Source organism: Artemia franciscana, chromosome 11 (assembly GCF_032884065.1).
Source record: "Artemia franciscana chromosome 11, ASM3288406v1, whole genome shotgun sequence".
Lineage (NCBI taxonomy): Eukaryota > Metazoa > Arthropoda > Branchiopoda > Anostraca > Artemiidae > Artemia > Artemia franciscana.
In genome coordinates, this window is record NC_088873.1 from 1,704,573 (window position 1) to 1,730,717 (window position 26,145).

A 26,145-nucleotide genomic window follows, 5' to 3' on the forward strand; every position below is an offset into this window, starting at 1 on the left:
GGGTTCAACCCCACGTCAGTACCTCACTCTTTACACTAAAGCTTAAATTTTGTCCCAATTCATTAAGAATGACCCCTGAATCACAAAAGCCGTAGAATAAACAGTTGAAATTACTAAAAATACTTTAGCGTAAAGAGCGAGGTATTAGGAGGAGGTGGGACCCTCATATGCGTAATAATTTATGTTTGTTTTAAGTTTTAATGCTGCTCCTTACTTCCAGTTGAAAAAAACTTTTTCATTTTTATTTTTTTGTTTTGTTTTTTTAAATAATGCTAGAAAATCCTACACTCCCTCCATGGAAATTTTCTTCCTCCATGAAAAATTCCTCGATGGAAAGTTCCACCCCTCCCCCAACCCAAAAATCCCCCTGGAAACGTCTGTACACTTCCCAATAACCATTATTATATGTAAGCACTGGTCAAAGTTTGTAACTTGTAGCCCCTCCCACGGGGACTCTGGGGGATTAAGTCGTCCCCAAAGACATAATTTTAAGGTTTTTCGACTACGTTGAATAAAATGGCTATCTCAGAATTTTGATCCGTTGACTTTGGAAAAATAATTAGCGTGGGAGGGGGCCTAGGTGCCCTCCAATTTTTTTGGTCACTCAAAAAGGGAACTAGAACTTTTCATTTCCGTTAGAATGAGCCCTCTTGCAACAGTCTAGGACCACTGGGTCGATACGATCACCCCTGGGAAAAAAAAACAGACAAATAAACACATATCCGTGATATGCCTTCTGGCAAAAAAATACAAAATTCCACATTTTTGTAGATAGGAGCTTGAAACTTCTAAATTAGGTTTCTCTGATACGCTGAATCTGATGGTGTGATTTTCGTTAAGATTCTATGAATTTTAGGGGGTGTTTCTTCCTATTTTCTAAAAGAAGGCCAATTTTCCCAGGCTCGTAACTTTTGATGGGTAAGACTAAACTTGATGAAACTTATATATTTAAAATTAACATTAAAATGTAATTCTTTTTATGTAGCTATTGGTATAAAAATTTCATTTTTTAGACTTTTGGTTACTATTGAGCCGGGTCGCTCCTTACTACAGTTCGTTACCACGAACTGTTTGATCAAAGAAGGAGGATTGGGTTTTGCAAGGAGGACATTTTCCCCAGTAATACTTTGCTCAATGATTTTACAAATAACTACAAAGGTCCTTGTGGCAGCCGTGCAGTGCTTAGCATCGAGCCTGGGGCTACGTATTGAGATTTCGTATTTACTCCGGTATATAGTAAGCTTGTTTTATGCATACTGTATTGGACACACAGTATGTATGTCTATTTTGGACTTATTCTATTCCAAAAATTTTTTAAAAGATTATGTTTTAAAAGACCAAATAAAGATTAAAAATCTGGGTAATATATTAGAAGAACAAATGGCAAGAATTTTTTTTTGTCAAAAAAGATACTGCTTTCTCTCTTTTACCGTGAACATTTAAATTTTCAGTTTCTTCCGGGTGAAAGGGGATAATAATCACTTTTAGAGCATTTAAAGAAGAATGTCTATAAAAAACCACGAAGAGTTTTATTGCAACAATTTATTTTGGGTCGCATAAATTAATAATGACAGTAATACAATCAGTGATAATAACGAGGAAGTGAATGGGCCAAAAACAAGTGCAACATCGTGCCACATGAATAAAATATATTCAATTGCCCAGATTTGAAATTTTGCACTTGTCAATTTTTTTATTCTTCCCGGCCAAGTTACAAGCAGTTACTTGAGATTTAATTCCCATTTACCTCTTTTTTCGGTTATTAGGCTTGCTCGGAGAGCCTTCCCGGTCAGTCTCCGGCCTTATATTCCCTTCCATCCTTCCTACCTTGGATGCTGTCAGTATTATTGCGCTTGGACTGTTGAACTCTAAGGCGGTGTTTTGGATTATTCAAGTTTGCACATACTCCGTTAACTTGGTAGAATGGTACACCGAGATTGTCGACGATTTAGTTATAAATGTATGTAGTTAGTTTTTAGAATCTAGTTCAAGTCTACCTGTTGACTTATGAGGAAACGAATGGAGTACTATTACAGTAGGAATTACAGGAGGAGAACTAGGAGATGCAAATGTAGGAGTTATTTTTACTGTAAGGATAACTTGAGAATATTGCTCCATCAGTGTGGTAATGGGACAAATATGAAGCTCCAAAATTTAAAGTAGAGTGCACAAAATGATGACGTTATTTCTCCTAATGTTATCACAGTTTAATGTACTTTCTCCTTAGGTCACAACAAAAAGGTTAAATCAGTTTAAAAAATACTGAAAACAAGGAAGACGCAAAATTAATGCACTGTTTGATGCATATATTCTAATTCCTCTGGTTTAAAATGTTTTGTCCCTTTTGGACAAAGTCAATTAATGAAATGCAAGCAATTAAAACACACTATTCAATTAAAAACATGACCCAGGTACTACACATACTATTCCATTTACATTTTTAGCTATTTGCCTTCTTATCATACTCTCCTTGGTCAATTGCCCCATCTACCTATTTAAAGAATAAACCGGTATTTCTATCCTAATATTCAAAATAACTAATACTCTACATCCTCAGAGTACCGCCTGAAAATTTCCTCAAGAGGGAAGGGCAAGTATTATTCTCAATTTTGTTTTTTACCAGGATTTAAACGAGCCTACTTCTAATTTTTCCTCTTGATGCATTTAAAAATGTTTAATACGGTGCAAATTGGGAAAGGAGGAAAAAAAAAGAAAAGAAAAAACCAATGTTTTGGATGTGCCACGCTAGGGTCTATAAAGGTATGCCACGGTGCGAATTGGGAAGGGAGAACAAAACAGAAAAGAACCTATGTTTTGGGCAAGCCACGTTGGAGTTCATAAAGATATGCCACGGTGCAAATTGGGAAAGGGAAAAAAACAGCGTTTTGAACATGCTACGCTGGAGTTCATAAAGATATGCCACGTTGCAAATTGGGGAAAGGAGAAAAAAAAAATAATGTTTTGGATATGCCACGCTGGAGTAATGACGTCTTAATTGTTTTAAAGAGGTTTTAGAAATTTTAAGAGAGTGTTCAAGATCATGCTTATTTTTTTTATATAACTTATATGGTGACATTATCCCATACTTCAGTATATAATACCCTCAATCTAACTGTAGAAGCCTCAACTTTTCGTCACCAAAACAGTGTTTATACTATGGTATTGCCAAAGCAGTATTAATGGCTGTGTTCAGTTTTGATTAAATAAAAAAAACAAGTTTTTTCAACTGAAAGTAAGGAGTGACATCAAAACTTAAAACGCACAGAAATTACTTCGTATATGAAAGAGGCTGCTTCCTCATCAACGCCCCGCTCTTTACGCTAAAGTTTGACTCTTTCTCTCAATTCTTCTTTCTAAAACAGTAAAAAACTTTAGCGTAAAGAGCGGGGCGTTGATGAGGAAGCAGCCTCTTTCATATACGAAGTAATTTCTGTGCGTTTTAAGTTTTGATGTCACTCCTTACTTTCAGTTGAAAAAACTTGTTTTTTTTATTTAATTTCTGAACGTTTTTGAATCAATGCATGTTTTGATTTTGGCTCTCCGCAGAGGAATGATCAAAACGAAATTTGCATATTTTTTTTTTGGCTCAATGTTTTTCTCATAATTTTGATCGAATGATTTTGAGAAAAAAAGAGCGGGGGACGAAGCCTAGTTGCCCCCCAATTTTTTGGTTAATTAAAAAGGCAACTAGAACTTTTAATTTTTTACGAATCTTTTTATTGGTAAAAGATTTACGTAACTTATAAATTAGCTTACGTAAAGAACTTTTGTATTCTCGTGTTTTTATTACATATATGAGGGGATTCGCCCCATCGTCAGTACCTCGCTCTTTACACTAAAGCTTAAATTTTATCCCAATTCATTAAGAATGACCCCCTGAATCACAAAAGCCGTAGAATAAGTAGTTGAAATTACCGAAAATACTTTAGCGTAAAGAGCGAGGTATTAGAAGGAGGTGAGCCCCTCATATGGTTAATAATTTCTGTTTGTTTTAAGTTTTATTGCTGTTCCTTACTTCCAGCTGAAAAAGCTTTTTCACTTTTATTTTTTAATTGTTTTTTTTTTTTAATAATGCTAGTAAATCCTGCTCTCCCTTCATGGAAATTTTCTTCTCCCATTACAAATTCTCGAAGGAAAATTCCCCCAGCATATCCCCCTCTTCTCAACCCCTCCCCAAAACCAAAAAAATCCTCCTGAAAACGCCTGTGTACTTCCCAATAACCATTACTATATGTAAGCACAGGTCAAAGTTTGTAACTTGTTGCCCCTCCCACGGGGACTGTGGGGGAGTAAGTCGTCCCCAAAGACATAGTTATAAGGTTTTTCGACTACGCTGAATAAAATGGCTATCTCAGAATTTTGATCCGTAGACTTTGGGAAAATAATTAGCGTGGGAGGGGGCCTAGGTGCCCTCCAATTTTTTTGGTCACTTAAAAAGGGCACTAGAACTTTTCATTTCCGTTAGAATGAGCCCTCTTGCAACATTCTAGGACAACTGGGTCGATACGATCACCCCTGGGGAAAAAAAAAAACAAAAAAAAAACAAAAAAACAAAAAAACAAATAAACACGCATCCGTGATCTGCCTTCTGGCAAAAAATGCAAAATTCCACATTTTTGTAGATAGGAGCTCGAAACTTCAACAGTAGGGTTCTCTGATACGCTGAATCTGATGGTGTGATTTTCGTTAAGATTCTATGACTTTTAGGGGGCGTTTCCCCCTACTTTCTAAAATAACGCAAATTTTCTCAGGCTCGTAACTTTTGATGGGTAAGACTAAACTTGATGAAACTTATATATTTAAAACCAGCATTAAAATGCGATTCTTTTGATGTAGCTATTGGTATCAAAATTCCATTTTTTAGAGTTTTGGTTACTATTGAGCCGGGTCGCTCCTTACTACAGTTCGTTACCACGAACTGTTTGATAAACATACAAAATCAAACAGTTCGTGGTAACGAACTGTAGTAAGGAGCGACCCGGCTCAATAGTAACCAAAACTCTAAAAAATGGAATTTTGGTACCAATAGCTATATCAAAAGAATCGCATTTTAATGCTGATTTTAAATATATAAGTTTCATCAAGTTTAGTTTTACCCATCAAATGTTACGAGCCTGAGAAAATTTGCGTTATTTTAGAAAATAGGGGGAAACACCCCCTTAAAGTCATTGAATCTTAACAAAAATTACACCATCAGATTCAGCGTATCAGAGAACGCTACTGTAGAAGTTTCAAGCTCCTATCTACAAAAATGTGGAATTTCATATTTTTTGCCAGAAGGCAGATCACGGATGCGTGTTTATTTGTTTGTTAGTTTTTTGTTTTTTTTTTCTTTTCCCCAGGGGTCATCGTATCGACCCAGTTGTCCTAGAATGTTGCGAGAGGGCTCATTCTAACGGGAATGAAAAGTTCTAGTGCCCTTTTTAAGTGACTAAAAAAATTGGAGGGCACCTAGGCCCCCTCCCACGCTAATTATTTTCCCAAAGTCAACGAATCAAAATTCTGAGATAGCCATTTTATTCAGCATAGTCGAAAAACCTTGTAACTATGTCTTTGGGGACGACTTACTCACCCAGAGTCCCCATGGGAGGGGTTACAAGTTCAAAACTTTGACCAGTGCTTTCATATAGTAATGGTTATTGGGAAGTGTACAGGCGCTTTCAGGAGGATGTTTTGGTTGGAGGCAGGGGTTGAGAAGAGGGGGATATTCTGGGGGAAGTTTCCATCGAGGAATTTGTCATGGGGGAAGAAAATTTCCATGAAGGGAGCGCAGGATTTACTAGCATTACTTAAAAAAAAACAATGAAAAATTAAATATGAAAAAGTTTTTTTCAGCTGGAAGTAAGCAGCAGTATTAAAACTTAAAACGAACAAAAATTATTACCTATATGAGGGGCTCACCTCCTCCTAATACCTCACTCTTTACGCTAAAGTATTTTTAGTAATTTCAACTATTTATTCTGCGGCTTTTGTGATTCAGGGGTCATTCTTAATGAATTGGGACAAAATTTAAGCTTTAGTGTAAAGGCCGAGGTACTGACGAGGGGGCGAACCCCTCGTATATGTAATAAAAACATGAGAATACGAAAGTTCTTTACGTAAGCTAATTTATAAGTTACGTATATCTTTTACTTATAAAAAGATTCGTAAAAAATTAAAAGTTCAAGTTGCCTTTTTAATTAACCGTAAATCGGAGGGCAACTAGGCTTCCTCCCCCGCTCTTTTTTTCTCAAAATCATTCGATCAAAATTATGAGAAAGCCATTTAGCCAAAAAAAAAAAAAAAATAAATATACAAATTTTGTTTTAATTATTCCTCTGCGGAGAGCCAAAATCAAAACATGCATTGATTTTAAAACGTTCAGATATTAAATAAAAAACAAGTTTTTTAAATGAAAGTAAGGAGCGACATTAAAACTTAAAACGAACAGAAATTACTCCGTATATGAAAGGGGCTTTTCCTTCTCAACGCTCCGCTCTTTACGCTAAAGTTTTTTACTGTTTTAAAATGTAGAGTCAAGAGAAAGAGTCAAACTTTAGCGTAAAGAGCGGGGCGTTGAGAAGGAAAAGCCCCTTTCATATACGGAGTAATTTCTGTTCGTTTTAAGTTTTAATGTCGCTCCTTACTTTCATTTAAAAAACTTGTTTTTTTATTTAATTTCATTCAAAAAGCAAAATTCCAGTCACACAACATTTTTCTTGTATTCTTTATTTGTTTATTTTTTCTATAGAAAGGTTTTCGATCTCTATTAACTGACGGTCACTGATAACTTATTGAAAAGCTACACACCCAAAATCAAATAAGCTGACGGCTATTGATAATCATTGTAATGCAAGGTGTCATCAGAGGCGGTTTTAAGGGAGGGTAGAGTGCCCCTTTTACCCGGGTGCAGTAGTTCTAGGAGTGCAAAATTTCAAATAAATAGTCTAACGGTTGTAATTATTTTGTAGCTTTTGAAATTTCAATTTTACTCAATAAAGTAGAAGACGTTAATAAATGAAGATAATTATAAACTGTTAATTGAATCATAGAACGAATTTAAATTAAAAAATGAACAATAATAGTTGAAATAAATAACAATAATTAGACAATTTGGACAATAACAAATAATTTAGAAGTTAATTATTAATTAACTAATAAATGGAAAGTAATTTCGATAATAAATTGTATTTTTTAAGTTCTGCCTGAAATTTTTTTGGGAGATAGGGGGGGGGGGCTACTAAAAATCTTACCTCTGGCGCAGGAGAAGCCAGAACCACTACTGGTTGTCATTTTCTTTAAGTCAACAAAACCTATATATATATATATATATATATATATATATATATATATATATATATATATATATATATATATATATATATATATATATATATACGGTTTTCTCTTGTTCAAGGATGTTTCGAGAACCAACTATTTTTTTAACATTTTCCCGAGAAAATTGATTAATCTCCCTTCTTGTTTTAATCTCCTGTTTATTTTAAATGGATGAATGCTCTGAATGATTGGGGTTCGAGCCTCCTCCTCCCAGACAATGAAACATAACCCCGGAGCATGTAATTTCTGACTCTTTAATAGGGAAAAACAAACTGGATGATTTTCTTCAGTAGAATCCTACCCCACTTCAGAATCCAGAATCATGAACTTTGGCATGATGCGTCAGAACAAAAGAACTGTATAAGACAAATATGACAGGTTTCTCTCAATTTATCACTCGAGTTGCTCTCTACATGCAGTTATTTTTATGGATTTCAGGCAGAGATTTCTGATATTTCTAGTGCTACCTAAGTAAAGAAGCATGCGCCTTCTATTTATCCCCCTTCCCAACCTCTTCCTATAGAAAGTTTGGTTGTAAAGACTTCCAAAAGGGGAACAACCGACTGGAAATTTATAGTTCTAGCGCTACTTTATGGATCAGAGTAACCGGAGGCGAACCAAAACCCTTCCGTTTCCTCTTTTTGCTACCCCCTTGGTATATCAGATTGAATTTTGAGATAGTCATTCTGTTCAACACTGCCAAAAGTTCTAATAAGTATGGCTGAAGGAACGAAACGACCTCTCAGCCTCTTAGGCAAGGGTTTTAAACTTATATCCTTAAGTATACGAACAATTGGACAAAGAAAAAACGGGTTTAATTTCTACAAAGCAGTGAACAAAAATAAAATATAAAAACCACACTTTAACTAAAAAAATAAAAATACTCCGAATATTTCGGACCCACGTCCGGGAGCCTTTCTCAACGAAAAAAAAATTACAACCGACAATTTAAGCCTTTTTTACGACATCACAAACAACAACAAAAAATACGACAACTAAAACACAATGAATATATATATATATATATATATATATATATATATATATATATATATATATATATATATATATATATATATATATATATACAATAAAAAAATAAGAGCAACTCACATTATAAAACAAAACTCCCAGCGCTGATGGTAATAGCTTTAGAACAAAACCAAAGCAAATGTTTATAATGAAACCATGGGTTCCTTTCATCTGCAACAATCGGTGTATAAACGGGAATCTATTAAAAATGAAAACTATAATTACATGAACAAAACAAAAGAAGGTCACCCAACCCCAGATCCAAAAAGAATCTTACAGGTTAATGAAATAAAGTTATGAATTATAAATTGAATGGATTTTTCCATTTGCTATTTTAGCTGCAGTCCGTAGCCTTCTCACAGCATTGACCTTGCTTTGACTTTCTTTCGCAAGGTTATCACTTGTTTCGGGACAATTACGTAAATCAATATTCGTTGAAGTTTTTAACTGGTCTTTAATTAAACTATTATAAATTGAATTTATCTTAAAATCCCTTCATCTCTATTAATACTAATTCCCCCATAGATTTTTATTTCTATAGTTTCTCTGAAACTTCGTAAAAGTCCTAGAGACTTATCAACAATTTTCGTCTGACCAAATAAAATATTGTGATGAGGAAAATTATACACGTGTCCACTATAGTGGATTCAAACGTTTCAGATTTTTATTATGTCTTAGCGAGCAGTGTATCGCATTTTTGTGTTGCTGTAGCCTATTTTGTAAATTCTGCTCTGTTCTACCTCCATAAATTTTAACAAAAGAACACGGAATTTTGAATACCCCCTTTTGTATATTTCTTGGAACTTTATCTTTTCCATTATTTAGCCACGAGCTCATAGTTTGTCCTGATTTAAAAGCTGTTTTTATATTATGTTTTTTTTTTATTTTCTCCTTAATTTCTATACAACACTGGGATATAAGGGAAAGTTATGTAATTTGTTTTTTGAGCTGACCCATTTTCTTCTAATATTACAGGTTCCATTAACTTTTTTTTTCCTTTTTTCAATTATTTGAGAAATCATATTTTCGGGATATTCATTTCCTACTAGAATATCCTTAATAAAAAAAAAAACAAAAAACTACTCATGTTTTCTGGTGAAGCTAATTTTAACACTCTATCAACTAAAGAAATAACTAACCCCCCCTCTTTTTATTTGGATCGGGTGATTTGATGCGAAAGACAAATAATGGTTGTTGTTAGTTGGTTTACGGTAAATTGAAAAAGCCAGTTCATTATTATTTCTATGGATCCAAATATCTAGAAACGGTAACTCATTCTCTGTTTCATTTTCAATTGTAAAAACTAATTCCCCTGCCAAATTATTTAAATGTTCCATAAAACCTTCAATTTGCGATTCCCCGTAATTCCAAATAACTAAAACATCATCCATATATCTGTCCCAAAAATTTGGTTTTAAGGAATATGTATCAGTAGCTAAAGTTTCTGCATACTCTACATAAATATTTGCTAACAGTGGACTTAAGGGTCCTCCCATTGCTAATCCTTTAACTTGATGGTAAAAATTATCTCTAAATTTGAAATAATTAGTATACCTGCTAGTTATTTTAATTAAATTTAATATAGTTTCAATCTCAATACCTGCAGATAATTCTTCTATATCATTTTTATGTACATTTTGTTTACACATTTATCGTTGTTTACAGATTTATCGAAAGGTATATACGTATACATTGATTTTATATTAAAACTAAAAAGTCTGGATTCATTTGATATTTAAAAATTTTTAAGTTTATTAAAAAAAAAATTTATACGACTTTTGGAGATATAATAAAGGCTTAAGCGTGATTGCTACTAATTTTTCAATTTTTTCTGTTGGTGAGTTCCTTGTTGATACTATGGGTCTGAGAGGAATGCCTGTTTAAGTATTTTTGGAAAACCATATATTCTTGAGCAAACTGATCCCCTCGGAAAGAACTTATAATACATCTGTGGTGTGATACCTCGATTATTTTGAAGGCCTTCTAAGTCCTTTCTTAATTTGCAACATAAATTCAGTTGGGTCTGAGTTAAGTTTTTTATATGTTGAAATATCCTTTAAAATTGTTTCTATTTTACTATCATAATCATCTTTTTCTAGGATTACTACCGCATTGCTCTTATCAGCTTCCGTTATTATTAGAGAATCATCTTTTTTTTAATTCTTTCAAAATTTTTGTATTTTTGTTCTTAAGGTTTTCTTGAAAATTGCCAACATCGTTTAAAATATTAACGACTCCCAGTCTTAAATCATCTACATTATTAACATCTTTTGAAAATACATGAATCCCAGTCTAAATCTTTGAAATTATTTCTACTACCGGTACTTTTTTAGGATTTAGTCAAAATTTTATACCTTTTTCAAGGATTTCCTTTTGTTCTTTGGTTAACTCCTTTTTGCTTAAATTAATCACACATGGTCCTGGGAAATGTTTAGGTTTATACGTTGATATATTTTGTCTTTCATTAAGACAGTTCCCTTTTTAATTGCAAAAATTTACATTTTTGGTTTAATCTTTCCCTCGATAACCTTAAACATGTTCAATTTTTTTTTGAAAATTGATATAATTTGTTGGAAATCATGCGTATTATGAAACGTAATATCTCTTTACTTAATAATCTATTTTCGTCTTAATTTTTAATGCTACTCCTTACTTTCAACTGAAAAAAACTTTTTCATGTTTATTTTTTCATTTTTTTATAGTAATGCTAGAAAATTCTGCGCCTTTTTCATTGAATTTCTCTTCCCTCATGATATATTCCTCCAAAGGAAAGATCCTCCCACATAGCTTCCTCCCCTCAACCCCCACCAAACCAAAAAAATCCCCCTGAAAACGTCTGTACACTTCACAATAACCTGAGTACTAAACTTGAGGGTTTAAAATTTGACAATGTGGAAGATGGATGGAATAATTTCAGAAAAACAATTTGTGAAGTTGCTGATGGTGTCCTAGGGAAGAGTGCTAAGACAGCAACTAGGAATATTAGTGAAAAAGCTTTAGGTTTAATAGAGAGTAGAAGGGGTTTGTATAAGAATTATCTGAGCGATAGGTCGTATGAAAACAAAAGGAATGTAAAGAAAGTGGAGAAAGCATTAAAATATGAACTAAGGAGATGTGAAATGGAGGCGATGGATAAAATTGCTGAGGATCTGGAAGATGCGGCTAGACGGCATAATAGTAAAATATTATACTGGCATGTTAATAAATTGAAAGGGAGTAGCCGATCCGGACTAGTCCCAGTTAAAGATAGAAATGGGGTCACAATTAGTGATAAGGAAAAAGTTAAAGAAAGATGGGTGGAACATTTTGAGAATGTGCTAAACCGAGATACAGTTGCAGGAAAAGATATAGATGAAAATGAAAAAGTTTGTGATACCTTGGATGTGAAGGAAGATTTGTTTAGTGAGGAAGAATTAGCGACAGTACTAGAAGGATTAAAAAATAATAAGGCCCCAGGTGCTGATAGTATGATTAATGAGTTCCTTAAATATGGTGGCTCTGAGGTTAGGAATAAGCTACTGAAGATTATGAACATGATTTTTGAAAAAGGGGAAGTACCCAATGATTTTAGGAAAACCTTAATTAAACCACTGTATAAGAAAGGTGACAAGAGTGAATGTCGGAATTATCGAGGCATTAGTCTGGTCTCTGTAGGTAGCAAATTACTGAGTAATATGATACTTTTTAGACTGAGACATGCTGTAGACAAAGTTTTAAGGGAAGAACAATGCGGTTTTAGAAAAGGTAGAGGATGTGTCGACCATGTTTTCACTCTTAGATTAATAATTGAGAAGTCCCTTCGTTGTCAAACACCTTTGGTCCTTAGTTTTATCGATTATGAGCAAGCTTTCGATTCTGTTGATAGAACAGCGTTAACAAAGGTCTTATCGTTATATGGTATACCAGAAAAATACATTAAAGTGATTTGCGCTATGTACGAGAATAATACTGCTGCGGTTAAGGTAGGAAATGAGGTTAGCAACTGGTTTTGTATTAAATCAGGAGTTAAGCAGGGTTGTGTTCTATCCCCCTTTATATGGATCATTTTGATGGACTTCGTCTTAAGGAGCACAGGAAAGGCAATTGGAGACCATGGAATCAAATGGGGAGGAAGAACGCTCCTGGACTTAGATTATGCTGATGATTTAAGCATATTAGATGAAAGTGTGAGCAAAATGAATGAATTTTTAGAGGTTTTACGAGTTCAGGGTGCTAAAATAGGCTTGAAAATTAATGTTAAGAAGACTAAGTCACTAAGGTTAGGAATAAGTGAAGAGGAACAGGTGACCTTAGGTAACGAAAAGATTGATCAGGTTGGGAGCTTCAGTTACCTTGGTAGTATTATTAGTAAAGATGGTGGGAGCAGTGAAGATGTTAAAAGTAGAATAGCTAAAGCTCAGGGTGTTTTTTCACAGTTAAAAAAAGTTTGGAAGAATAGAAAGATAAGCCTACAAACCAAGATTAGAATATTGGAAGCTACAGTGATGACAGTGGTCAAATATGGCTATGAAGCATGGACACTCCGAAAAGCAGATGAAAATTTACTAGATGTTTTCCAGAGAAATTGCCTACGGATTGTTCTGGGTACCCGGCTGACTGACCGTATTTCAAACAGTAGGTTGTACGAAAAGTGTGGTTCAATCCCGCTTTCTGGGGCTATAATGAAAGAAAGGTTGAGATGGCTAGGCCACGTTCTACGGATGAAGGATGACAGATTACCGAAGATTGTCCTTTTTGGCCAACCGTCTGGGGCTACACGGAAAGCAGGTCGTCCTTGTCTGGGTTGGGAGGATGTCATAAATAAGGATTTAAAGGAAATGGGAACTTCCTGGGAGGGTGTAAAGAGGGAGGCTTTAAATAGATTAGGTTGGAGGAGGAGCGTGCGTAGCTGTGTTGGCCTCAGGCGGCTTGGTGCTGCAGTGAGTTATTAGTAGTAGTAGTAGTAGTATTACTGTATGTAAACAATGGTCAAAGTTTGTAATTAGCAGCCCCTTCCCCGGGGACTGTGGGGGAGTAAGTCATCCCCAAAGACATAGTTATTATGGTTTTTTTACTATGTTGAACAAAATGACTATCTCAAAATTTTTTATCCGTTAACTTAGGGTGAAAAATGAGTGTGGGAGGGGGCCTAGGTGCCCTCCAATTTTTTTGCTCACTTAAAAGGGCACTACAACTTTTCATTTCCGTTAGAATGAGCCCTATTGCGATATTCTAGGACCACTTGGTCGATACGATGACCCCTGGAACAAAAAAACGCACCCGTGATCTGTCTTCTGGCAAAAAATACGAAACTATACATTTTTGTAGATTGGAGCTTGAAATTTTTGCTATAGGGTTCTCAGATACGTTGAATGCGATGGTGTTATTTACGTTAAGATTCTATGACATTTAGGGAGCGTTTTCTCCTATTTTCAAAAATAGGTAAATTTTCTCAGGCTCATATATTTTGATGACAAAGACTAAATTTAATGAAACTTATCAAACAGTTCGTGGTAACGAACTGTAGTAAGGAGCGACCCGGCTCAATAGTAACCAAAACTCTAAAAAATGGAATTTTGATACCAACACCTACATCAAAAGAATCGCATTTTAATGCTGATTTTAAATATATAAGTTTCATCAAGTTTAGTCTTATCCATCAAAAGTTACGAGCCTGAGAAAATTTGCGTTATTTTAGAAAATAGGGGGAAACACCCCCTAGAAGTCATAGAATCTTAACTAAAATCACACCATCAGATTCAGCGTACCAGAGAACCCTACTGTAGAAGTTTCTAGCTCCTATCTACAAAAATGTGGAATTTTGTATTTTTTGCCAGAAGGCAGATCATGGATGCGTGTTCATTTGTTTTTTTTTGTTTTTTTTTTGTTTTGTTTTTTCCCAGGGGTGATCGTATCGACCCAGTTGTCCTAGAATGTTGCAAGAGGGCTCATTCTAACGGAAATGAAAAGTTCTAGTGCCCGTTTTAAGTGACCGAAAAATCGGAGGGGACCTAGGCCCCCTCCCACGCTAATTATTTTACCAAATTCAACGGATCAAAATTCTGAGATAGCCATTTTATTCAAAGTAGTCGAAAAACCTTATAACTATGTCTTTGGGGACGACTTACTTCCCCACAGTCCCCATGGGAGGGGCAACAAGTTACAAACTTTGACCAATGCTTACATATAGTAATGGTTATTGGGAAGTGTACAGGCGTTTTCAGGAGGATTTTTTTGGTTGGGGGAGGGGTTGAGAAGAGGGGGATATGCTGGGGGAACTTTCCATCGATAATTTGTCATGGAGGAAGAAAATCTCCATGAAGGGGAGCGCAGGATTTACTAGCATTATTTAAAAAAAAACAATGAAAAAATAAATATGAAAAAGTTCTTTCAGCTGGAAGTAAGGAACAGCATTAAAACTTAAAACAAACAGAAATTATTACCCATTTTAGGGGCTCACCTCCTCCTAATACCTCGCTCTTTACGCTAAAGTATTTTTAGTAATTTCAACTATTTATTCTACGGCTTTTGTGATTCTGGGGTCATTCTTAATGAATTGGGACAAATTTTAAGCTTTAGTGTAAAGAGCGAGGATCTGACAAGGGGGCGAACCCCCTCATATATATAATAAAAATATGAGAATACAAAAGTTCTTTACGTAAGCTAATTTATAAGTTACGTAAATCTTTTACTAATAAAAATATTCGTAAAAAATTAAAAGTTCTAGTTGCCTTTTTAATTAACCAAAAAATCGGAGGGCAACTAGGCTTCCTCCCCCGCTCTTTTTTTCTCAAAATTATTCGATCAAAATTGTGAGAAAGCCATTTAGCAAAAAAAAAAAAAAATGCAAATTTTGTTTTAATTATTCCTCTGCGGAGAGCCAAAATCAAAACATGCATTAATTCAAAAACGTTCAGAAATTAAATAAAAAAAGACAAGTTTTTTTTAACTGAAAGTAAGGAGCGACATTAAAACTTAAAACGAACAGAAATTACTTCGTATATGAAAGGGGCTGGTCCCTCCTCAACGCCCCGCTCTTTACGCTAAAGTTTTTTACTGTTTTAAAGAAGAATTGAGAGACAGAGTCAAACTTTAGCGTAAAGAGCGGGGCGGTGATGAGGAAGCAGCCTCTTTCATATACGAAGTAATTTCTGTTCGTTTTAAGTTTTAATGTTGCTCCTTACTTTCAGTTAAAAAAACTTTTTTTTTATTTAATATATTTAAAATCAGCATGAAAATCCAATTCTTTTGATGTATCCTTTAGTATCAAAATTCCATTTTTTAGAGTTTCGTTTACTATTGTGCCGGGTCACTCCTTGTCACAGTTACCACGAACTGTTTGATCTGTAACATTTCTGAGTCATAGTTCATAGTGGCATAACGTTCATAGGGTTCAAAAGTATATTTTCTTGGTAATTTATTCTAAAGGTAAAGCTGCGAGTTAAATCAAAATAGAACATTTAAAAAACAATATAAATTAGATAAGACGACAAACTGAGAAGGATGAGATATAAAGAGGCAAACCGAAGGAAATAATCACGAAGGGGAAGAAATGGAAGATTTTTTACTTGGTATATGAAATAGTCATCTTCATGAACCCAAAAATCATAAAATTTCACATTTCATTCTTTTCTAATAGATTTCATTTATATTTTGGTTTTTATTATCTCAAAACATCCCTTCTTTAACGCCGACGTCAGGCTCGTAATTTATAAATATTCATTTTATTTTTTGACTGTTTCGGCAAATGTTATCTAAGATTTAAATAAAACCAAAATATTTTGAAGTTTCTTTTTAAGTTATCTGCCCTATATCTTAGAAAAATCTGCTACATTTCTGAGTAAGATTCATAGTGGCACTACAAAGCATATTTCGCTGGTAATTTGGGTAAAAGGTAAAGCTGCGAGTTAAAGCAAAATAGAACATATAAAAAACAATATAAAAGAGGTAAGACGACAAACTGAGAAGGATAAGATATAAAGCGGCAAACTGAAGGATATAATCACGAAGGGGAAAAACGGAAGATTTTTTACTTGGTATATGAAATAGTCATCTTCATGAACCCGAAAATCATAAAATTTCACATTACATTCTTTTCTAATAGATTTAATTTATTTTTTGTTTTTTTGTTATTTCAAAACGTCCCTTCGTTAACGCTAACCTCAGGCTCGAATTTGTAAATATTCATTTTCTTTCTGGACTGTTTCGGGAAACGTGATTTGAGATTGATATAAAAAGAAAATATTTTAAAGTTTCTTTTAAGTTATCCGTCCTAATATCTTGGAAAAATCAGCTACATTTTTAAGTTAAGGTTCAAGGTTGCATTACAAAATACATTTCTTCAGTAATTTAGGTTTTGTCCCTGCTATTCCCCATTACTTTAGCCAAAATTAATTGTACCGAAAGAGAGGAATATTCATTTAAAACACACCGAGAACACAGTTGAAATACCATCTAAAACACAATTGAATTACAGTCAAATTCATCTAAAACACAGTCGAATTACCATTTTTCAGAATCTGAGTGTTCTTCATATGAGGGGGCAACTATATTTTTAGACATTTTTTCCCAATATTTGCAGAGGACATCTTTCAGGGGTAGTCGCAGGGGAGGAGTACCCCTATCCACAAAATTAGCAAATCATTCAAAAAGAGAAAACTTGTGTGGTGACAGATGTTTGGGCACACAGAAGGGCACAATTTTTAATAATGTTCAATAATTATTTAATATTTATATTTAATAATATTTAACAATAATAATAATTGAATTACTTCGGAAATAATAAAATCCTTCTTATCAAAAGAAATATATAAAACGATCAAAACTTACGTCTTTTGCTTAAAAGTGTCAGAAACCTGAAAAGATTCAGTGAGGCACCCTGGTCATTTAAATTTTTACTTTTACACATGCTGTGAGGTTATGATAAAATTTGTAATTTGAAAAAAAAGAGCTAAGTGTTGTAACTTTTAATATTTCGTTTTCCTGAGTTTCGAGACATGATAATAGAATTTCAATATGCGTATATGTATTGTCACTATTTTAACCCTTTGTCGGTAAAATTTACTTGCGTGCAAAGTGTGAAAGACAAATATCAATAAGCTTTTCCACAATGGAAATGATCAATTTTGAGAATTGAGCATTTCAGTTTTCTCAGGTCTCTAGAAATTTTTGAAATAGGGCTTCAAAACTCCAATTGTATAATAACCTGCGACATAGATTAAATATATATCGTTATATGCCTATGCATGAATTCTTCATTACGAATTATGTTAACTAAACTTTAATAAGAGGTTTCTAGCTTTTATTAATAAAACAAACGATATTTTTTCAATCTTTTCCTTTGTAAAAAGTTTTAAAAATACACCCGTAGGGATTGGCAAATTTAATGCTCCTTAGATAAAAAAAAGTTTTGTTGTTTCGAAATAATTTTCTTTTCTAACACAGCGCAAATAGTTTTAATATCATAGGTGGCGCAACAACGCTGGCTAAGTAAAGAGTAAAGTAGGTGCAATGTATCATTTTTTTTTTATTTTATTTCTTTTTACCAAGGCCTTCATGTGGAAGGAGTTGCCTTAGAAACTTCGTAAAGGGCTCATTCAATTGAAAATTGAAGTTTCTGGTGCCCTTTTTAAGAGTCAAAAGTGATTGAAGGGCCACTAGAATCCCTCCTACACTTTTTCCCCCAATGACATCCGATTAAAGTTTTGAGATATCCATTTTGTTCATCGTAGTTGAAAGATATAATAACTATGCCTCTGGGGATTACCCCTCCCCCCAAACCCTCTTGCGAAGGGATGGAAGTTGTGTTATTCACCTATTGTTTGAATATAGTGCTTGTTATCGGAAAAGGAGGTATGTTAGACCTTTGGTGGCAAAGAAGGCCCAAGGCATTCAGGTGGGAATGCTGAGGGGAGTGTTCAACTAAATCAAAGCAAACCATGTCCATTTAGTTCGTCAAAAGGGCGTAATTAGTTGAGGAATGGCTTAGTTTACTAAGTTGAAACCTTCAGAGAAAGATGAGGAGGATGAGCAATTTACTAAAATGGAATATATATGCGCTACTACTCCACTACTAGTACCACTACTATCATACAAAGATTACTACTACTACGGCAAAAGCTTCTTCTATTGCGGCTGCTACTAAGGTTAAGTATAATAAGGTGAAAATTTGAGGAGGAGTTCCAACTATATCAAAACACGCTATGTATACGCAGTTTGTCAAAAGGAAGTATCAGCAATATCTTAGAAATTAATTGTAGCATTAAATTGAAACATTTAACATTCAATTTAGCCCATCGCTGGGAGAAGGTTTGTAACTAATGGGGCGTGTCCCGACGCCAGTATGCTTTTCTGAGTTTACATTTGAGGAGCCCTCTTCCTCCTTTGCCAGTATTTATGGCCCATAATCTCTGGTTTTGGCTCTACACCAATTACTGCGCCCAAAACGCTACAACAGTTCCACTTTTTCTACTCTGGAGTAGACGATAATTCGGGACTTCATGGTGTCGGTTTCATTATGAACCAAATAACCAGAAACGTACCTCTAAATTGGGAACCCGTTTCTTCCAGACTGGTCAGGGTTAGGCTTAAAGGAAGCCTTGCAAATGTATTTCTTTTCTCCACTGAACGTGATGCCACTATTACCGCTAAGAATGAATTCTAGGGGGATTTGCAACAAGTATTTTCTTGAATTACCTCACGAGGCTATCTGATTTCTTTTGGGGACTTCAACACAAGAGTTCGTCCGCCTGATCAGACCACTGCCCAAGTCCTTGGCAAGTTTGGACTAGAACACAGGTGTGACAATCGGCAAAGACTGGTAAATTGTGCCTGGATGAATCATCTCGTTGTCACAAACACTATATTTCAGCATAAGCGAAGCTATCTATTGACATGGCACTTTAACGACGGTGTTACTAAGGCCCAAACTGACTTCATTCTCGTCCACCTACGCTGGAGACATGAAACATGTCGATCTTTAAAACGGTGAATAAACAAGCTCAAAATTGATGTCCAATCACATGCTAGTCTTTGCGAAATCCTTCTGCATCTCACAGCTTTGAGAAAGAATAAACCCAAAGCCCGAAATGATGTTGGTAAGCTTCAAGAAAAATAAGTTGGGAAAACTCCAAGCATAGAGCTAATGATTTGTTTCGATGCGCTAAATTTGAATGAGGAAGAAAACCACGATCCTGATCAAAGATGGAAGACCTTCAAAACAGTGATGAAAAAGATCACTGAAGAGATCCTAGGTCTAACAAAAGTGAAACGACGATATTAGATTACCACCAGAGCTTTGTCAACATTCAGAGAGTAAAGGAAAAAGATGAATGTCCCTAAAAGTGTCACGAAAGAGTTGCGCTGAGTTGCAGGTGAAGCACTCTGCTCATCTAAGACCGTAGCGAAATGTGAGAATAAACTGATTTACAATTTGAGAAAAAGCAGCACGTGCTCATGAGATGTTTTCGCAAACCTTACCAGATTCTCAAAGAATCGACTGGTAAGAAAGCTGCTGGGTCTGAAGTTGTCAAAGACAGATCAGAAAAAGTTGTTAGCTGGCAGAAAGAGCGTTTGAACAATTGGAAGAATAACTTCGAAAACCTGGTTAACATATCCCCATCATCAACTCCTAATGGTTACCTCCAAAGTGTTCAAAAGAAACTGTATAATGTCGAGCTGGGTACCCCAATAAGAAAAGAAATACTCAAAGCAATTAAGCTACTGAAGAAATACGAAGTCCCAGGTCAAGATGGTCTCTCCCCGGAACTACACAAACAGTGCCCTGAGATCAGCGTGGAACAACTCAATGGTATGCTAAAAGAGGTATGGAAGACCGACACTTTTCTTATGAGTTGGAAGACAAGATGGATATACAAGAGAGGTAATAAAACTAAGTGCAAAAGTTACCTTGACATTGCTGGAAAAATATTTTGGGTCATTCTTCTTAACTGCTTTAAGGGGGGAAGGGGGAAAAGAGTCCGCGAAAATCACGCCAGTTTTCGTCCTGGTAGAGGCTGCACTGACAATAGTTTTGCACTCTGCCTCACTATTCCCTATTCACTAATATCACTATCACTATTCACTATTAAAGCTACAATTTGCCTCTTGTTCTGCTATCTCAGGACTTCGTTTCGTCCTTTGCCTCGATCACTCGCCAAAAACTTTGGAAAATTTTAGAAATGACGGAATGCAATGAAATTTTCCAAACTGCTCAAAGAATAACATGAGGGGCTAGTGAGCTTAGTTCGAGTTTAGGGAGAACTCTGGAGAATTCCAAGTTGAATTTTGAATAAAAAAGGTTTGTCCTGTCCCCGACTCTGTTATAACTACGGAGTTGATTGGATGCTTGAGAATGCCCTGGATAGAATCTTCCACTTGAAGACCTTAACTAAGCTGATGATATCTGAATCCCCTCAGACCCAGAGAAGGCGCATACTATGCCTGATGATTTAGTGACATGGGCCGATCACACTGGCTGGAAAGTCAATACAACCGAAGACCCCATTTATGGCAGTAAACCATACTGAATCTCTTCCCCTAACTGTAAATCATATACATCCGGATCGGGTCGACAGCTTCACATACCTTTGCTCCCAGCTTCTGACTGATAGATCCTCAGATGCCGGTGTTCAACGGTGATTGCGGAAAGCACATTCTGTCTTTTCTTACTCAGAAAACGTTTTTGGAGTCGGGTAGGAAATTAGTGTACGCACTAAAGCTTGAGCCTACCTAGGTTCAGTTTGAACGATCCTTCTTTATGGATGCAAAACTTTGTCTGTGGAGCAACTACTCATAAAAAGCCCTGCAGATGTTTGAGCATACCTGTCTGCTTAGTATCCTCAGGATACACCTGCAGGATCACATGTCAAACGTGGAAATAAAAAGGAGCGCCGACTCAAATGGTTAGGTCTTACCGAGGCCACCAGAGTACTTCCCTCGCAGAAGTCTTCAAGCTAATCCCCTCAGGTAATGACAGAGATGTCGAGAGGACAGCGGTAAACTGGAGGAACCTGATTAAATCAGATCTTGAACCTATTGGAGGGCTTAGAAAATTCAGCCATAGATAGACAACCCAATGGCTACCACTTGCAAACTAGCTGGCAACAGACTGGACTATATACGGTCCAACCAGGTCTCAAAGATCCTTGATACGCACAAGGTATAGCTGATTCCCACCGCAAGCATGAGTAAATAAGTAAAGCGCCAGAGCATTAAGTTGAAACTTTCAGTGATTTCTCAGAGAGTGTTGAACTAACCAAAGAGAACTGTGTGAATACTGCAACTATTGCTACTGCTATTACAATTATAGCTACTTTTGAGGCTAATGGTATTGAGGTAAAACTTTCAAAAGGTGTATAATTCAAAACAGACAGTGTGCACTCAGGTTGTCAAAAGACAATGTAAACAAAATTTTGGAAACAGCTTTGAGCATTAAGCTGAATTTTTCAGGGCATTTCAAGAGGATTCTGAACTAATTAGAAGGGCCCTAATTTAACAATTACTATTCCTAATTTAACATCACTTTTTCGTATTGATTAGCATCTACTATAAGGATTTTATTTGAAAAGTCTCTGAAAAATATATAAGAACACTTAAGAAAATATTTTAAACTATTCTTAGACTATTTTTGGACTGTTTTAATTTCTTAATATATATATATATATATATATATATATATATATATATATATATATATATATATATATATATATATATATATATATATATATATATATATATATATATATATATATATATATATATATATATATAATACTTCCACGGACTTCTAAGGTAGGGTGCTGGTAATCCAAAAAACACCTGAACACTAGCACTCCTGAAGTTGTGACCATCCTCACTTCCTGAAGGTCTTGGGTAGGTTGACAGCAGCACTAATACTAACTTTCTTGAATATTTAAACTTCTAAGTTTCTCAGCTACTAGGGTTTTGGACAGCAAAACAAACAATAGGTTATCTTATGAAGGTCTGAAATTTTTAGCTTTTGATTTTCCTGATTTTCTGAATTTTCAGAATAGACTGACAATACTGCTGCAGACAATTCATGACAGTTTAAACTTCTGATTTCTGAGCTGTTTGGGTAGTTGACAGCAATACAAACAATAAGTTGTCTTACGAAGGCTTAAAATCCTTAGCTTTTGAACTTACTGATTTTCTGAATTTTCGGAATAGGTTGACGTTACTGCAAACAATAAAATTGCCTCCTTAAAGATTAAACTTCTATTTTTTCGATCTGTTTGGGTAGTTGTCAGCAATAAAAAAAAATTATCATATGCTCGTTTAAATTCTTAGCTTCTGAATTAACCGATTTTCTTAATTTTCAGTATAGGTTGACAGTACTGCAAACAGTAAATTGTTTAATGACGGTTTAAACTTCTGAGTTTCTGAGCTTCTAGGTTGCCTGTAGTTTTCAATAACAAATTATTTAAATTATTTCCTGATTTCCTAGTTATTCAATAGTAAAATATCTCCTGCTCGTTTACAATCCTAAGTGTTTGGCTTTTCGATTTTCTGAGCTTCTATGATGGGTCAACTGTAATTTAAATAACAAAAAATTACCTGAAAATCTAAGCTTCCCTGATGATACGCTCTTTGAGAATAGATTAGCAAATAGTTCTTCCCAATTACCTTAGAAGTGTGGAAATGTCAGATGTTACCGTTATGTGTAACAGCGACAGTATTAGACATTCCTCTAGAATGATTTCTCAAAATTCCAGAGATGAATTAGCCCTTTATGGATGTTACACACATTAAACCTCTTTCTGTTCAGAGATGGAAGAAAAGAGCCTGCAGCCCTCGACACTTTTCATTCGGCCAATAAAAGAGGCTTAATAAGTATAAGACTAAGAGTGTTGTAAAGCTTCATTCTAACAAAAGAATTACTCAAAAAGACTGAATCCAATAAGTACATCCTGTCAAGCTGTCCGATTTGGTCAAGGAATGTGTCAGGAACAGAACAAAAAATGCTTCATTTAGCAGTTCTTTAATCACTGTGGTTAAGTCTGTGGCCTTCGTCCCCCACGAGGTAATGATCGAGTGATCGTCGGCTCTAATCAGCTGGAAAACAATGGGGTCTCACAAGTAATATTTGACAGTTCCTGTTCTAGTGCCAAACTGTAAAGAAGGCGTAAACATCAAATATTTCAATTTGGCATAGTTCCAAATCATTGCTTTGGTGCAAAAGACTTATTACTACTTGGTAAAATGACATTCACTTTGATGCATTGACGTGAGATAATTGCCCTGCTCATCATGTCATCAATCATTTATTTGCGAATTTGTAAATGATTTGCTTGTCATTAGTTTGACAGGAAGTTCGTAAACGGACTTGAGATTATATTTGTTCACAATAATCCTTAAAGCAGCTATGATAAAACGTTAAGATAAAAGTAAGATAGAATTGGAGCTTTTCTAATAAGAAATTCCCCATAGAAATCTTTGCTCAAACCCTCATTGATATGCTGTGCGTTAAAGCGAAATGGAACATTTATATAACAATTTAAGATACATAAATTGACAAATTGAGAAAGATAAGATGTAAAGAGGCAAACTGAAGGAGATAATCAATAAGGAATAAAGTAAAACAGAAGATTTTCCAAGTGGTACGTGAAATTGTCATCTTCAGGACCCCAGAAATCATAAAACTTTAACACTCCATGCTTTTGTCAAAATATTTCACCTATTTCCTTTTTTAGCTTTTTACTATTCTGAAGCATTCCCTTGTGAACTTTATTTCACATAAAGTTAATTATGTTATTAGTGTTGTGGTTATATTATTATATTATGGTTATATTATTATATTATGGTTATTTAGTGTTGTAGGATATTTAATTACATGAAATAGTTTGCCTGTTTCCGCCAATAGCATTTTGGAGTTTGAGGGAAAAAATTATTTTGAAGTTTCTTTTTAAGTTATCCATCTTACAGTCTTAAAAAAAACGGGCCAAATTTCTGAGTTTCTATGATAGAAAGGCAGTATGGTCTTAGCAATTATCTTCACATGTATTTGAAGAGATATGTGACATATATCCTGTTGTTTAGGGAGAGAGAACATGGCACTTTACGTCCCCTTCCTCGGAATTGCTTAACTTTTTTATGGGTAACATTATAACTTTGTGCCCATTATAATTCAGTTAGTAATTTATAAGATGCACAGAAACGTACTTTTACGTTATTACTCGAGCTCTCAATTTGTACAAGAAATTACAGTCAAACGCAGAAGGTTTTGGCTATTTCGGATTTTTCGATAACCTGGCTGTTGTTATGGGGTCTGGGTTAGAACTCGGGAAAATCCACCTCGAAAACTTCCCCTGTAGAAATTTCCCTCAGAAAATCAACACCACAAAAATTCGCCTTCTTGAAAATAAACCCCAAATATAAAACTGGGTAGCCAGGAGAATGAAGACAAATGAAAAAAAATGAAGAAAAGTGTATAATTGTGCATGAGGTTTTATGAAAAAGAGGTGGTGGGTCATTGTGTAAGGGGGGATTTCAGATGCCTAAGAGCAGGTTCGACTCAAAAAAAAAACTTAAACTCGATCAGCCTTCAGGTAAATTTAGGAAAAAGTATGGGGGGTGGTAGGAATTAATCTCTCATCTCCCTTCATTGACGCTTAGCCTAAATAGGATGCTGCGGGGTGATATCTCCCTTCTTTTTACGGAAAAATGGTTATGATATTTATTTTAAACCTTTATTTGACTAGAAGAATTTTCTTTAGACTTAATAAAATTAAATGCAATAATCTGTAAGTACACACCAGCTAAAATGAAGGTGGGATGTTGGAGTAATTAATTATTCCATTTTTTGGATCGTTGGATCATTTTGCAGGCGAGGGGAGATGCCTCAGAGAGTGCATTTAAATACCAAAGCATCCTAACTCTCATTGAGACTTCATGTAAACATGGAATGAGTTTAAGTAAGGAGAGGGAGATGAAAATTCATATTTAATCCCTCTTGATTTCCGCGAATATTTCTGGTCCACGCCTTTATTATAGAATTAAAGAGTAACAGTTTTTTTCGTGTAAAAGGAAACTCCCCCTCCTCAACTCCTTACCTGAACCTTTTTCTTAGAAGTGAGAGTTTTAATGCCTTTTTTTAAAGTAAAAAGTGATTGAAGAGCAACCAGTCCCCGTCCTAAAGCTTTTTTATATCCGATCCTTTTGGAACCCCCTTGGACTTGTGATCAACATTTCAAGGTACTCATTTTATGCAAAATTAATTTGAAAACCTTTTCCCACAAAACATTTTTTCAAAGAAAAGTAAAGAGCTCCATTAAGCCAAAAATGAACCATAAGTCAAATAATCTTCAAAGCGTAAAACAACCACGAAAGTAAAAAAAACTGAAAGTGTTATAATTGTGTTTTTTCAGTAAAGCGCAAATTATGTTCTGGTTTTGAGAAGGTATGGGGCTCATCAGCCCCATGCCTATAATGGTATTTTTTTTGTTATAATGTTAATTTTTGCTCGTTTTAAGTTTGACTCGGCAATCTATTGTAATTACTATTCGTTTTGAGTTTCATTTATTTATTGATAGCGATTTGTGGTAGTTTTACGCTTGGAATATTACTTGACTTGATTTCTGCTCATTTTTGGCTAAATGGAGGTATTTACTTTTCTTTGAAAAACATGTTTTGTTAAAACAGTTTTTTTAATTATTTATGTTTATTTTTTATTGCCAAGTCTTTTTCATAGAAAAAATAACATTTTATATTTTTTCAATTGTTTTCTATAAGAATTCGTAGTTTGGGTTGCTATTTGTATGTTGGAGCTACTTTTATAACAATTTTTAATACTAACAC

General features: G+C 34.8%; 1 protein-coding gene and 1 long non-coding RNA gene across 5 annotated transcripts in view; one reads left to right on the forward strand and one right to left on the reverse strand.

Annotated features, from left to right (window-relative positions):
* Positions 1-26,145, reverse strand: part of LOC136032672 (uncharacterized) — a 64,554-nt gene that overhangs the window by 6,769 nt on the left and 31,640 nt on the right. Inside the window, exon 2 of the long non-coding RNA XR_010618756.1 lies at positions 8,431-8,548. This is a non-coding gene — a long non-coding RNA (uncharacterized LOC136032672). The remainder of the gene's footprint in view (positions 1-8,430; positions 8,549-26,145) is intronic.
* Positions 1-26,145, forward strand: part of LOC136032671 (protein SSUH2 homolog) — a 285,984-nt gene that overhangs the window by 6,516 nt on the left and 253,323 nt on the right. Inside the window, exon 1 of one of the 4 annotated variants that reach the window (XM_065712963.1) lies at positions 1,841-1,960. The exons of 1 other annotated variant lie outside the window; for it this stretch is intronic. In XM_065712963.1, coding sequence (XP_065569035.1) covers positions 1,924-1,960 — 37 coding nt within the window. In that variant the 5' untranslated portion in view covers positions 1,841-1,923. 2 more of the 4 variants (XM_065712959.1, XM_065712960.1) reach the window with 2 other exon arrangements.